This window comes from Oryza glaberrima, chromosome 11 (genome assembly GCF_000147395.1).
Source record: "Oryza glaberrima chromosome 11, OglaRS2, whole genome shotgun sequence".
Classification (NCBI taxonomy): domain Eukaryota; kingdom Viridiplantae; phylum Streptophyta; class Magnoliopsida; order Poales; family Poaceae; genus Oryza; species Oryza glaberrima.
This window is the reverse complement of record NC_068336.1, coordinates 6,613,437-6,628,712: the sequence shown is the minus strand read 5'-3', so window position 1 is coordinate 6,628,712 and position 15,276 is coordinate 6,613,437. Positions and strand designations below refer to the sequence as shown.

Genomic DNA, 15,276 nt, shown 5'->3' with positions numbered 1-15,276 from the left:
GCGCGTGATCTCCATCTCAGCCGCCCGTCACCCGGGCATGCTCCTCTTCCACTGCCGCCTACCTGGTCCGCCTCGTCCTCGGCAGCCTGCCGCCCGAGCGCTTTAGAGAGAGAGAGAGCGGATTGGGTTGAGGAAGGGGTATGACGGGTGGGCCCTAGGGAGTTTTTTTTATTTTTTTTGCTGACTGGATTGCCACGTTGGTGCCATGTGTACAAGCTCAAGTCAAAACCGCTCAAACCAGTGTTGAGGGGGGGGGGGGGTTCTTTATCCAATATGAATAATTGAGGGTATAAAATGTCTGGTATTAAAATTTGGGGGTGTAATTCAATCGACCGCGATAGTTGAGGGGGTATTTCGTAATTTTTCCATATTTAAATGAAGGATGGTTTGCCATTTTGAAATTTGATTTATCATTTAAATGAAGGAGGGTAATAAGCCCTGGGGTAGTATAGCGGCTAGTTTCGTCTGATGTGGCTAGTTGATCGAAGTCAACAATGCTGAGTCAGCATAGGATTCATGTGGGCTCTACATGTCAGTGATACTTATCAATCTTCCTCCCCTCTGTTCCCATCTCAACAATGTGGTGCATGGTGAAGAGGACAGCGTGGGAGGCGGGTGGTGAAGATGACGACGGTTTACGGGAAGAAGCTAGCTCGTCCATTCCGTCCCCCAACCCACACTGACCGATGTGCGGGGCCACAGGGCGAAGGCGGTGGCATGGAGGAGGGCGTTGGTGTCGGAGGAGGAGGAGGGATGGGGATCCTGCTAAGGCTGTTGGCGCCCCATACCACAATGAGGAGCGTCACAGCGGACATCGATGATGCCCCTCCCCGGCCCGTGGAACATGATGGCACTGTAGGATGGCGAGGTATGGTGACGCCTCACGGGCGATGCCGCGATGAGGAGGGTGGCAGTGCCCAAGCTCAGATCTTGGGGCCCGTGGTGGCAAGGCGACGCCGTGCTGTCTGGGCCTGTCTGCTCTCCTCACTGAGCCCACGCTTCCAGGAGCTCTGGTTGCTGCATCTATTGGGAGCAATGGAATCTACCATGCCGATGGATTGCGCAACGTGGTTTAGACTTTTAGTACTCCCTCTGTTTCAAAATGTTTGATACCGTTGACTTTTTAGCACATGTTTGACCGTTCGTCCTATTAAAAAAAATTATGAAATATGTAAAACTATATGTGTACATGAAAGTATATTTAACAATAAATCAAATGATATGAAAAGAATTAATAATTACTTAAATTTTTTGAATAAGACGAATGGTCAAATACGTACTAAAAAATCAACGGTGTCAAATATTTTGAAACGGATGGAGTATATTTTAAATGTTGTGTTCTCACCTTCCATGTTCCTTGCTGAAATTGGCGAGCATGCTGCAGGCTCTAGTTGAGCTTTTGGAGGAAGAGAACATCCATGTTACCTCCTATATCTGCTTCAGCTCGGTGGACGGCAAGAACCTCTGCTCATGAGAGCTTTGCAGAGTGCCTCCAGTTCCTCAATGGCAGTGACAAGGTGGCTATCGTGGGTGTCAACCGCACGTCGCCTTAGTTCATAGAGGGCATCATACGCGAGCTCAAGAAGGTCCACAACTGCTTCTTCCTTTAGCAACATCCACTCCATCTTGCATAACCCGAACATTTTCTTCTACACCAGTTTTGTAATCCTCTGAAACTCTGAATGTGTTTCTGAGAGCATTGTCAAGAAGGCGATTGCCATGTAACTAAACAGCAGCGAGGTTTGGGATGGTAGAGAGAACAGATGGCTTGTGAGCATATGATCCTAATCTCACACCGCAGCCGCCAACCGCTGCCATTCTCGCCGTCCGCTGACCTTCTCCCCACCGGTTGCCACCCTTCTCCCCATTGGTTCTTCCGCGCACTAGAGACCTGAACAAAGATGAGGAAGAGAGGGAGAGACATAAGAGGGAGAAGATGTTGTTTCGCTAACATGTGGGGCTTACAAGGATTTTATTATTATTATTTTTTGCTTATGGTGCCACTCAGCCAAAACAACCAACAATACTGCTTTGAGGCTATATTTGTACCGGTTTTGGAAGATTAGGGATGCGTTATATCTGGTATTACTGTGCAGGGACGAATTTTGAACTCAACGACAAATTGAGGGACCTAAAGTGAACTTACTCCTATAAATTAACATTATCAAAAAGTCTAGCTCCATGAACTTTTAGTCAAAGGCCTCGAGTCATGGGCCAGGTTCCTCAAGGTCCAGATCTACGTATGTGTGAACAAATCCCACAAACGTAAATAGCACCTAATCTATGCCGATGTTAAGATTTACCCTATCCTAAAGCTATTTAAACTACACTAGCCTTACGGTTACCTTATCTTATCTCGTTAGAATTTAAAATGCACCAAAGTTTTTCTCCATATTATGTCATCTTATCTTTTTTTGCTCTTTTAGAGCCCTTTACACGCCATTCACCTAAAATAGAATACCATGATTTTCGCTATAAAAAGGTTGCCCTGCCTCTGGTTGTAAACACACAAAAACAAATCTCAAGTCATTTCCATTACTAGGTTTATGTCCGTGTGCGCATGTAGGTGAAGTGTGTCATGGAACAGCTTACCAACAATGCTGCCCGCAAAGTGACTCTTAGGAAGCGTCGTGCTGGATTGATTAAAAAGGTAACAGAGCTATCGATCTTGTGTAGTGTCCAAGCTAGTATCGTGGTGTACAACATCGATGAGACAGGTGATCCAGTGGCATGGCCATCCGTTGAGGAGGCCAAAGACATGTGGAGCAAACTCATGGACATGCCAGAGGCTATCTCGAAGAGGAAGATGCAAGACTCCAGGCCAAGACCCTACTTCAGCAGCAAATTGCGAAGCTCCAAAAGCAGTTGGACAATCTGAAAGTTGAGAACTACAAACGTGAGATCACCAATATAATTTCTGAGCTATCAAATGGTCGCCGCAAGAACCTAGATGATCTATCTCCCGAGATGGTCAAAGATGTCAAGGTGGAGGTGGCCAAGCATAGGGAGGCCATTAGAAACCGCATCATCGAGCTCCACGCGCAAGGTGCTTCTTCTTCGGTGGTAGTGGCTCCACAAGAGGAAATAGTTGCATCACATGCTTTTCAATTTAATTTGAATGAACCTGCACTAATTGATGACGATGTGCCCATAGTGACGGACGAGGCCAATCTCCCTTCCAACTAAAGGTGCTCTGTTTGGCAGGACTTTTATGTGAGTACCGGTTTCAAGGAACATGGTCCTCAGTTAGCTAGTCTATTACTTGTTGCATGTAAGGAGAATATTTGGATATTTTAGTTGGTGGCAATATTTCATCTTTTGTAAGCTTTTTCAAGTTTGCTCATTTCAAGGGAAAAAAAAACCTTTGTACCCTTGCTCATTTGATCCTACTTTTTACTGGTTCTTGTTTTTTCAATCCAATTTGTACATCAGTACACATAAACTATGTGAAGGAAGTTTTGACTAATTTCATGACGCAGTAATATTTTTTATTTCATGAGGTCACACTACTACCACATGGAAATTTGACTAATCTCAAGACGCAGTAATGCCCTACACCGTCGGATGCGGCCTTCCCCTTGTCGATGCCGCCGGACGCTACCGCGCTGCTGATGCATATGTGGCTTGTAGATGGGAGAGAGCAAGGAGATCATGTCGGCGTAGGCAGCCTAGCCACCATCCTCGCCGTTCCGTTGTTGTCACCGGCCCACAGCAGCTGAAGGCCAACAGCGTCTCTGGATCCACTGCCCAGCCCTGCCGCGGCCCAAGCTGCTCGACCCCTCTTCGTCACCGAGCTACCGCCGCTCCTCCTCCCTTTCATGAAGCCGCCACGCAGCTGCTTTTGCACGAGGAGGACAATGGGAGAAGGCGAGGAGAGCTCTTCTTCATGCTCTGGTTAGAGAGAAGAGAGGGAGAGGGCTCCTCCTCCTTATTGCCAAGCCGCCGCACCTCTATGCATTAGTGACCCAAAAGTGTGGATAATTAGATGGGCAAATGACTTGCTTAACTCATATTAGTAACCGAAATGCACTTTTTCAAAGTAAAGTGACCCATATGACACATCTAAACTAGTTGAATGACTCCCCATACATTTTACTCAGCAACAAATATAGTTTTTGAATTTTAGATCCTAATATTTCTTAACTATTTTGATTTAAGATTTTGAGGTAACGCATTCTATGTCATCCAAAGGTAATGGTAAACTCCGTCGAGTATATTGCTTTCTCTAATGTTAGAAATAACTACATTTTAAATAACTTATACTTTGGAGAGATTAGAAACATCAGTGATATGGTGGTGGAGTCATGAGCTATGTGCAAAAATATGCACATGCAACTAGGCTTTCAACAAGAATTTAATTAGTGAAATTAAATATGTGCCGCTAATTTTTGTCTTTTGAGCATATGTTAGGGAGCGTATTCGTGGGTGTGTGAGTGTGGTGTACATGTATAATCACTGGTGGAGAAACCATCTTTAGTCGGTCAGCCAAAATCCACACTAGTCCCGGTTGCAATAAAAACCGGGACTAAAGATTATCTTTAGTCCCGGTTCAAAAGTTTAGAGCTACTTTTTAATCTTTAGTCCTGGTTGGTGTTGTCAACCGGGACTAAAGATCTATTTTTAGTCCCGGTTGGTAACACCAACCGGGAAAAAAGATCCCTATTATCTTTAGTCCCGGTTGGTAATACCAACTGGGACTAAAGATCTATTTCTAGGCCCGGTTGGTAGCCTAAACCGGAACAAAAGATCGGCATGCGCGCATGCGTGGCGGAGAGGACGAGGCGTGCACGAGATCGAGGAGTTAATAAATTCTATTCTTATCTCTTCCCTAACCTTATCTCTTCCTCCTCCCGTCTCTTCTCTGTTCTATTCCTTCCCTCTCTTCCTCCTCCCATCTCTTTCTCCTCCTCCTCCTCTCGCTGTTCTATTCCTCCCCTCTCTTCCGTCAGCGGCCGGGCGGAGGCGGAGGCGACCTCGCGCCGCGGCGGCTAGCCAAGCGGCAGCGGCGGGGCCCTTGCGCGGTGGGGCGGAGGTGGCCTCACGCCGCGGCAGCTGGGCGGCGGCGGATCCGGAGGGGAGGCGGCCGGCCGCCTCTGGATCTGAAGGGGGAGGCGGCCAGGCAGCGGCCTCGTGCGGAGGGCCGCGCCCGGCGCGGAGGCCGGTGCGGCTGCAGGCGGTGGAGGCTGGCGCTACCGTGGATTTTTTTTTCTTTTTTTTCCTAATGTGCGATTCGATCTGTGTTGAATGTGTGATTTGATCTGTGTTGTTGTTGTGAATGATTTGGGGATGAACTATTGTGTGAATGATTTGGGATGAACTATTGTTGTGAATGATTTGGATGAACTATATTGTTGTTGTGAATGTTTGATCTGAGATAATATTGTGAATGATTTGCTGTGAACGTTTGATCTGAGATGATTTGGGCAAAAGAACAGTGAAAAGAAAGAGAGAAAAGAAAAAAAAAAGAAAAAAAACCCTCCAACCAGGATCACATCTTTAGTCCCGGTTGGTAAAGATCGATCTTTAGTCCCGGGTATTTGAACCGCGATCTTTAGTTCCGGATTGTTACTCCCGGTTGGAAAACCACGACTACAGGGGGTTTTCAACTGGAAGTAAAAATCGTTTCTCCACCGGTGAATGATGTGTGTGTATGTGAGTTTGCCGTGTAATAAAAAAAGAATCGCTCATGATAATAATCTTCTAAACGTGTAGCAAAACCGAAAATCTTGTACACAATTGCACGTTAGATCTAGAAGAGTAAGTACAAATTAGAGAATCAACATATAATTAAAAAAAATCCCAAATTGTTTATCCCGAGTAGAGTTGTGCCTCGTCGGCCCACCCTAGTGGCAACTCATCCCAGCCCGCCTTATGAGTGATGAGTGAAGACGATGACGGTGACGCACTGACGCTATGCCTCCGCGCATTGGGTTGCGCCGCCGCCGACTTTTCCTGGTGCATGTACCAACGGCGGCACCGACTCTTAGAAAGTTCAATATTATAGCCAATTATAGCTCCAATTTATCTATAGTCAATCTAATAATTTATTCATACAATAGTTATATACTACACTATTAATACATGGTCCCACATGTCATACACACTGTATCTTAGAGTTCGTGTTACAGCTGACTATAAATCTGTAGCCCACTGCCCTTCTCTCTCCTCATTTATCTTCTTAAAATATGTTTGCAGCTGGTTTGTAGTCTGCTATTGTACCTGCTCTTATCGGATTTGCGTGGTAAGGATCCGGACTCAGGTGGTGTTTGGATCAAGGGACTTAACTTTAGTCCCTGTATTTAGACACTAATTTAGAGTATTAAATATAGATTACTTACAAAACTAATTACATAAATGAAAGCTAATTCGCGAGACAAATTATTTAAGCCTAATTAATCCATAATTAGAGAATGTTTGTAGCATCACATAGGCTAATATAGATTAATTAGGCTTAAAAAATTCGTCTCGTGAATTAGTCCAAGATTATGGATGGGTTTTATTAATAGTCTACGTTTAATATTTATAATTAGTGTCCAAACATCCAATGTGATAGAGACTTAAAAGTTTTAGTCCCATCTAAACAGGGCCTCAGTCCCTGCGATTTTACTGGGGGTTTCTATTCGATTTGTCCAATAGAGATATCCCATCCCAAATGCGTTGATCTTGATTTTAGGGGTTCCGTCTCGAATGGGGGACATGTTCGTGTGATAGGGCTTTCAGTCTTTGTTGCTCCACCCTTGCAGCATGTTCATGTGGCTGCAAATTCGCCACATGTAAGCAAAGAGGGTTCAGGTTCACAGCTCCACAGTTCACACAGTAGTGCAGCGATAATGCGCAAGTTCTAGCATGCCATGGCATAATGTGGAAATTCTAGCTTTCTTTAAGTTAGAACAATAGCAGTAATTGATGAATTTATAGGGAAATTTAAGGATTGCATCACCTGAGCTTAGATCTTTTTCTCTGGAATTGGAGAATGCAATCTTGCTCATATAATTAGAGTACGAGAGGACATACTACAAATACATCCTTTATTTTGCAGACTAGTTATGGAGAAGATCAATTACCAAATTAATTAACAACGTACCTGCGGAGAAAGCCACCGTCGTGATCGCCGACGGCCCCAACGACCAACGACACCGGCACAGGAATCAAAGCTGACACGGTTTCAAAACTAATTTCTTGATTATAATTTCTCATATACTATAACGTTTATAGCAACAAAATAATAATCGTATAAAAGTAAATTTAAATCTCAATCGAATGATATAATTTTTGATAAAAAAAGTTATTTCATATTAAACTAAGTGTTGGTCAAATGTTTTAAAGGATAAAATCCGTACACGTTTTATATTATGGGATGAAGGGAATATGTATTAAGCGATCTTCATTTTTTTTCTTTCGTTTATATAAAAAAACTTTTTAAAATAAGTATGATTTTAGTTACAATAATAATTACTACGTGACTTATATCAAATTTGTATGTAACTCACGAGAAAGCTCGTGCGGTCGATCGGTTGGCTAGCTGGGCGAGCTTTTTAGTCTAACTGATGCTCAGCGTGTGCATATATGGAAGTGCACATACCCCATGTCACTATAATCGTGATAATTAACTTAATCTCTCATCATTATAAGGTACTTCCTCTGTTTAATAATGTAAAATTTTCTAGCATTGCCCATATTAATATAGATGTTAATGAATAAAATTTATTAATATCTATATGAATATGATTCATTAACATCTATATGAATATGAGCAATACTAGAAAGACTTATATTATAAAACGGATGAAGCAGTTGATGCCGGAACTGAAACGGTCCAAACACTAAATTTCATTCTACCTATCTATTAATTATAAAAAAAAACTATTTTTAAAAAGGAATGGGGAGGTACTATATTTTGTAATGCAAAATTTGATATCTCCGTGTATTAGGTATCTCAAGTTACTAAAATTTTTTAATGTAATACTTTTCGGAATTGCTAGCTAGCTGCTTGTTGGGTCAAGAACGTGCCCGGCGAAGAGCACCGCACCGGACACCTCCTCCACCACGAAGAACGCAAACGGATGGTCCGCGACGAAGTCCACAGGGTAGATCATGCTCAAGAGCCTCATCGTGCAGGCCGTGGACGCCGCCGCCTCCGTGCCTTCCTCGTTCACCTCCACGACCGCCCTGTGCATCACCTTCTCCACCACCAGCCCGCCCTGCTGCCCGCCGTCGACCATGCCGGACAGGTCGGCCTTGTGTACGTCGAAGGCGGCCTCAACCCCCATCCCCTTGAGAACCTCGTTGATCTGGCTGTAGAACGACACCTTGAACCTCGGCACCCTCAACTCGCCGACCTCGCAGCGCCGCGTCGGCCGGTGGCCGCGCAGGAAGGAGCCCGCGCCGGACGACGACGCCATCTCGTCGACGAGCGCCGGCAGGCCGTCGCGCGCGTCCGGCAGGAAGGTGCACATCGACAGTCCTACGTGCTCCTCCTCCTCCTCCTCCTCTTCGTAGTAGGAGGGGATCGTGGCCGGAGCCGCAGTGTCGTCGTCGGCGCCGTGTCGCGTCGTGGCCGGCTGGTGGTACGGCAGCTTGAGCACCTTGAAGCCGTCGTACCAGCCGACGTACTGCTTCCTCCTGCTGCTCATGAACGGGGCGTCGACGGAGCAGCCGTCGAGGCGGTGGAACTTGCCGGTGGTGGTGCTCTTCCTGGGGAAGGGCATGGACCAGTTGCCCTTGAAGTAGATGGCGTTCACGAGCACGAGGGCGGTCAAGCTGTGAACTGATTTTTCTGGAAGGATTTCAGGGATGAGCTCGTTCGTCGCCTTGGAAACCCACTCGTTGATTTCCGTTCTTTCATTCTCTGGCTGCACGTTAAATTTTTGCGAGACCAGATCAATTAGACGTACAATGTCCATTAATCTGAATAAATTTTATCATATTTATTAAAAAAAACACCTAGAGGTGCCATATTCTAGTATATAACCTGCTGATACCACATTCTAGTATATAGAACTCCAAAATTTTAGAATTTTCTTAAGTACGGTGAAATTTCTAAGGTTCGACTTTCTTACTTCCAAATTGTAAGATATTATTATCATCAAAGATATATTTTAAAGTATACTTAGTTTCAAATCATCGAAATCGTATACATAGATTTATCTTGGAATGCAGTAAACATAACTTAATTGGAAACTTGATTTTTTTAGAAAACATTTTAAAATTCAGGTACGTATATACCATTGTCACATTAAGCCGGCCGAACATAACACAAACTAGCTATGAAAATTCTGCAAAACCTGTCCACGAAAGTTGGCGAACGTAACACAAAGTCACAAACTAGAGCTATGAAGATTCTGCAGACCTGTCCATGAAAGTTGGCGGCGCGCGTCTCAGCCTTGTAGGATTCGACGGCGGCGGCGCGGTAGGCCGGCTTCAGCGCGAGCATCTCGTCGTGCCAGACGCCGCAGGCGTAGGCGACGCGCGGCCCGCCGGACGCGGACTCGTCGGCGAGGGCGACCTCCACCGCGCGGCGGACGGACTCCGTGAGGTCGTCGAGCGACGCGGCGCCGAGCAGCGCGAGGAGCTCGTGCAGGGTGGTGCCCCGTGCCCCGGCCGCCACCAGCGCCAGCGCGGCGTACAGGGACACCGGCGAGAACACGAGGTTCTTGTTGTTGCCTTCGCCGGCGCCGCCGTTGCTGTCGTCGGAGAGATGCTTTGCCAGGCGGAGCGCGAACGCCGTCATGGCGCAGTCGCCGGCGTCTTCCATGGTGGTACTTAATTTTCTGGATTGGATCACTGTTTTGCAAGCAAGACGTATCACGTCGCAGGTAAAACTATTTATAAATTCGACGTGAAAGCGTGCAGCTGTACAAGGTAAGTATGGCAGATGCAAAAATGATTCGAGTTTGGATGTATCCTCGAGAGGATTTTACGTACATATATACGTGTTCCCGTTAATTTTCAGGCTAGGAAATGTACGTACGTTACCAAAAATAATTCGAGTTCGGATCTCCTCGAGAGGGTTTTACGTACCTTACCAATTCACTTATTATTCTACTATAGGTTTTATTAATTATTAATTAGGAGGTGTTGTAAATTAGTGCATTGTTATCGGGGGCTGCTATATAACGGAATCCCGTTTTCGAACAAGCTATCAGCTATCAGACGATTCTACACACGTTTCAGGTGATACTTGCAAGTATCATGTGATACTTATCAGGTATCATGCGATTACTACCACGTATCGCGTGATACTAGCGAGGTATCATGTGAAACCTGTCAGATATCAGACGATTTCAACCACGTATTATGTGATACTCACGAGGTATCATGCGATACCTGTCATGTATCAGACGATTTCTACCACGTATCGCGTGATACTCACGAGGTATCATGTGATACTTGTCAGGTATCAGACGATTTCTACCATGTATCGCGTGATACTTGCGAGGTATCGGATGATACCTATTAGGTATCAGGTGATTGCTACTAGATATAGCTGGATATCCCGTTGGGGGAGGAGCATCCCGACACGCGCAGTCGCCCCCTGCAGCTGTCCCCTGTAGACGAGGATGGCGACGGCAGCGGCAGCGGCAGCGGCAGCGGCGGAGGCAACGGGGGACGGGCGTGGCTGTGGTGGGGGATGGGCGCGGCAGCGGCGGAGGCGACGGGGGACGGCGACGGCGACGGCGACGGCGACGGCGACGAGTGAGTAGGCCTGGTGCGTGTGTGGATAAGAATCACATTGTGGTAGAGGAGTATCCCATTGGGGGACGATATCCCGTCCTCTAGCATTCCGGTTGTTATCGGTTATCCTTATTAATTATCTTTTTTAAAGTTTCCCCGTAGTTACTATTCGCTAGTATGGCTATATTGATTAAGGATAGCAAGGAAAATACATCTTAAAAACAGTGGAGTGAGAGAATGACAAATATTTTGAAAAAAAAAAGATGGCGAGTAAATTGAACCATATAAGGAGTATAATATACCTTTTAAAGGAAAGAAAAGACAGTTTGGGTACTTTCGCATCACATATGTATATTGCCATATTAGATTCCCATTAAAAAATAATGAGCTCATATCTTCCTATACTGCAGATCTGAAACTATTTAATGCTGAGTTGTTCTTTTCAGGTATGGGCTACTAGCTTATCATTGGTACACTATTCAAACTTCAAACTGATAAACCGTATAATTCGTACTAAAGTTTCCTATGTAAAAGTTACTTAAAAACCAAATAAATATATTTTAAAAATTTTAATAGATAATATTTAATTAACCATATGCTAATTGAATTTCTTAATTCAGTCGCAAGCCAACCGATACTAATTGGTGAAACCTCCTAAACAGATGGGGGCCTAAACTCTTTACGTGAGCCTAAATAGCACGTCATCAGAACAAGAGAACTTTGATTGTGTTTGCATTCAAAAAAATCCAATGCTCCTCAATAACATGTATCAAAATATATTCAAGTATTACTGTAGATATTTAGGTATACCATGGTAAAACATAAATTTACTATTAGAAAGAAAAAGACAGAATTATCCCTAAATTTAAATTGGTACCGCGTAGGTACCAATTAAGTCGTTTGTGTTGTTTCCTTGAGACTTACTTTGTGTTCTTGGAGGTTCTCATTTACGCGATTTCCTCTAGATTTAAGTTTTGTTCCAAAGAACACTTACTGAGGTAAAAGTTCTTGTTTGCATGGTTTTCTCTATATTTACATTATGTTCCAAAGAACACGTGGAAACTCTTCCCTTTAATTCCTTTGAGATTTTAAAAAAAAAATCTAAGAAGAGATTTATATTGTGTTTGAAGAACATCATCAGTTAAAATATCAGCGAAGGTTTGCGTCAATTTAAGTTATACTTTTTATCGATTTATCCATAGAAACCATGAATGGCGGACAAAATATTCATGATGCTTTGTCGTCGATTGTGTCACCTCACATGTTCACTTATTCAAATCCCAAATGAAGAACATATTAGTAGATCTCTTTTCGATCCCTAATATGAAGGAATTTGTGAACTATATAAATAACTAATCAACTATGAAAATATGCATAGGAGATCTTAGCTATGCGCATGCGTGTACATATCAATCATATCTTACCTCCTGTTTAAATACTCGACTATGACAGAGCTTCTTCCTCAATCGTGCCTCCTTATGGGTGCACCCGTTCAAACCCTGGAAGAAGAACATAGGAGTTGATCTCATTTCAGTCCCTTCTACAAGGAATTTGTTACGTGCATAAATAACCTATCAAATAATGTGTAAATAAGAATAGGATATCTGACCGATGTGCTTGCACCTAGCTGTCGACCAGCTGATCTCGTTTCCTCTTCAACCCTCAACCATGCCGGTGCTTCTTCCCCTATCTCTTTCCGGTGAACCAGTTCAAACAATAGAACAAGAACGAAGCGAAGGGAGAGAAGAAAGAAGACATGACCTTTTTTGAGTGTTTTTTTGGTACAGATTGAATCGATAGCTAAATCAACGGTATACGGATTATTTACATTTTTTTTTCTCTACAACAATACCGATCCCTACCATGATACCGATCAATGGAGCCAATTATACAATTAACATGAAATATCCATATTTGACTAGTTATATGGCCATTGTGGTACAATAATTTTATTGCATACCTTGCCCCTCTCTTGATCAATGGTCTATGTTGCTTCACCTCTAAATACCTCTAATCCCTTGCAAACACCGTAAAACATTAGTATAGATCCTTCTATCTGTGACGGGCTCTAATATACTTAGAAATAGCGGGCCGTCATAAGAAAGTCATCTCAATCGGGCCGAAAAGTGCCCGATTAAGATATGGTCGCATAGACATGTTAGATGGGCATAAAACTTAAGCCCGTCACGGATGACACCTATCAGTGACGGGTACCAACTTTAGGCCCGATTGAGATAACATTCTATATCTCAAACGGGCCTCAAGTTGTGACACGTCACAGATGACCATCATCCGTGACGGGCCACAACTTGAGGCCCGTTTGAGATAACAACTAGGCCCGTCACAGATGACTCATCAGTGACGGGCTATATACTTAATCTCTATCGGGCATTAACTAAAGCCCGTCACCGATGACTATTTTTCCATTTTTCATATGAAATGTTTATATTTGTAAGTTGACTATAGCAAAATAATTAAGTGCAGTATAATAATTCATTTTATGAGTCAAAACAATTTTATGGATAGTAAATGATTTCAAATGGAAAAAATATCAACAATAAAGTTGTATAACTTATCAAGATTTACAACTTTTAGTTTGGTCATTTTTATATATAACATTTTTTTGAACAGTTTGAATTTGATTTTGAAAATATAACAACTTCAAACAACATTTTCAAATACTAAATGATTTCAATTGAAAAAGTCATCAACAACAAAGTTGAATAACTCATCAAGATCTAAAACTTTTATTTTTGTTATTTCTTCATCCGATGAAATATTAGTAATATTATTCACAAATTTTACATATATGTGTTATAGTTTTATAAAACTAGATAAGAGATATGTCAATTTTGTGAACAATGTTACTGTCACTTTGTCGTATGAAGAAATGACCAAAATAAAAGTTTTAGATCTTGATGAGTTATTCAACTTTGTTGTTGATGACTTTTTCAGTTGATATCATTTAGTATTTGAAAATGTTGTTTGAAGTTGTCATATTTTTAAATTCAAATTCAAACGGTTCAAAAAATGTTATATAGAAAAATGACCAAAATAAAAGCTGTAGATCTTGATGAGTTATACAACTTTGTTGTTGATGACTTTTTCAGTTGAAGTCGTTCACTGATCTAAAATTCTATTTGAACTTTTCAAAATTTGAATTTCAAATTTCAAATTGTTTAAATAGAATCAGATGGAGAAATGACTAAAATAAAAATTTTGCACCTCGATGAGTTCTACAACTTTGGTTTTGGTGACTTTTCCATTTGAAATCATTTAATAACCCTAATTTGATATCCTGGCCTAGAGCTTAATAGGATTAATAGAATATCCATGCCAACAAGTTACAACTACTCTTCCGGAAGCCAATCTCCAAAGAATTATGATGTTAAGTGTGCTTGGTTTGGAGCAATTTTAGAATGGGTAACCGACTGGGAAGTTTGAATTTCCGCGTGGATGTACACGAGTGAGGACGGGCTAGCCAAAAAATAAAATTTATTTATTTTTGGATTATACTCATCTCTCATCTATAACGGGCTATAATTAACGCCCGTCACAGATGACGGGCTATAGTTGATGCCCGTCACAGATAAGGGTCATCTGTGACGGGCGCTAGTTGTGGCCCGATAGAGATAGGTCATCTGTGACGGGCTATAGTTTGACTGGTCGTCTGGGTCAAAGCTATCGGTGACGAGCTTCACTTAGGACCCGATTGAGATATATTCATTCGTGACGGCCGTTTGCCCGATTGAGATAACTATTCACATCAGTGACTTCTAGCCTGTGACGGACGCTGTGCCCGATTGAGATGGGGCTTACCGCCCGATTGAGATGAGGGTTTCCCTTCTAGTGAAACATCTTGAACAACAGTGGGCCACGTAGCGCAACAACTGAACCAATGGCCCTAGGTATTATACACTCGATTGGCAACACAACACCTACGTGCATGAATCATATGCCTGCCATTCACAGGTCTACATTTGCACACACATCGCAGGTCTATGCTTTCATACAAATAACATTATTCTTCTATCCCTATGTTGCCCCATATGCTACTAATTAAACTGTACAGTGACCAAACTATAACCAATCTTAATCTAACAAAATTTCGATAACATCTTTATTATAACAGAGTTAGAGACATAGGACGATGACATCCGTGCGACTATAACCTGTTTTTTCTATGTGTAATACCATAACATGTCATTGATATATTCATGATCGTTTTAAAATCACTAACGTTTGTGTGACTGTAATAGCTGTCTATAATTTTCTCTCTCTTGTATCTTAAATTTATTTGACTGCCCTCTTCTTATTCCAAGGACCATTCTGTCTCATTAGCAACCCAACCTATTACATCGTTTTGGCAAACCAACGTCAAAGACTGGACGAAGTATATTTTATTTCAACCATGTTTTGTAAAAATTACACAAACTATCTTAACATATATGTTTGGATATAGAAATTTTGGATATAGACCCTTACATTTCGATCATATTCTTGCGTTTGAGTTATATTTCTATACAACATATAGTATCGTGTTAGCCTCTAATTATTGTTAAGCAAGCGTGTAACTACTTTATATGCGGACAATTTGTTTCG

The 15,276-nt window shown here is 42.6% G+C and overlaps 1 protein-coding gene across 1 annotated transcript; it reads right to left on the bottom strand.

Moving 5' to 3' along the window:
* Nucleotides 1-7,982: 7,982 nt before the first annotated feature.
* On the bottom strand, nt 7,983-9,754 carry LOC127754724 (serpin-Z2A-like). Its single transcript, XM_052280288.1, has 2 exons — nt 9,350-9,754; nt 7,983-8,852 (listed from the first exon to the last, which is right to left on the bottom strand). The coding sequence occupies exons 1-2, from the start codon at nt 9,752-9,754 to the stop codon at nt 7,983-7,985; spliced, it is 1,275 nt and encodes a 424-aa protein (XP_052136248.1).
* Between the last annotated feature and the right edge of the window lie 5,522 nt (nt 9,755-15,276).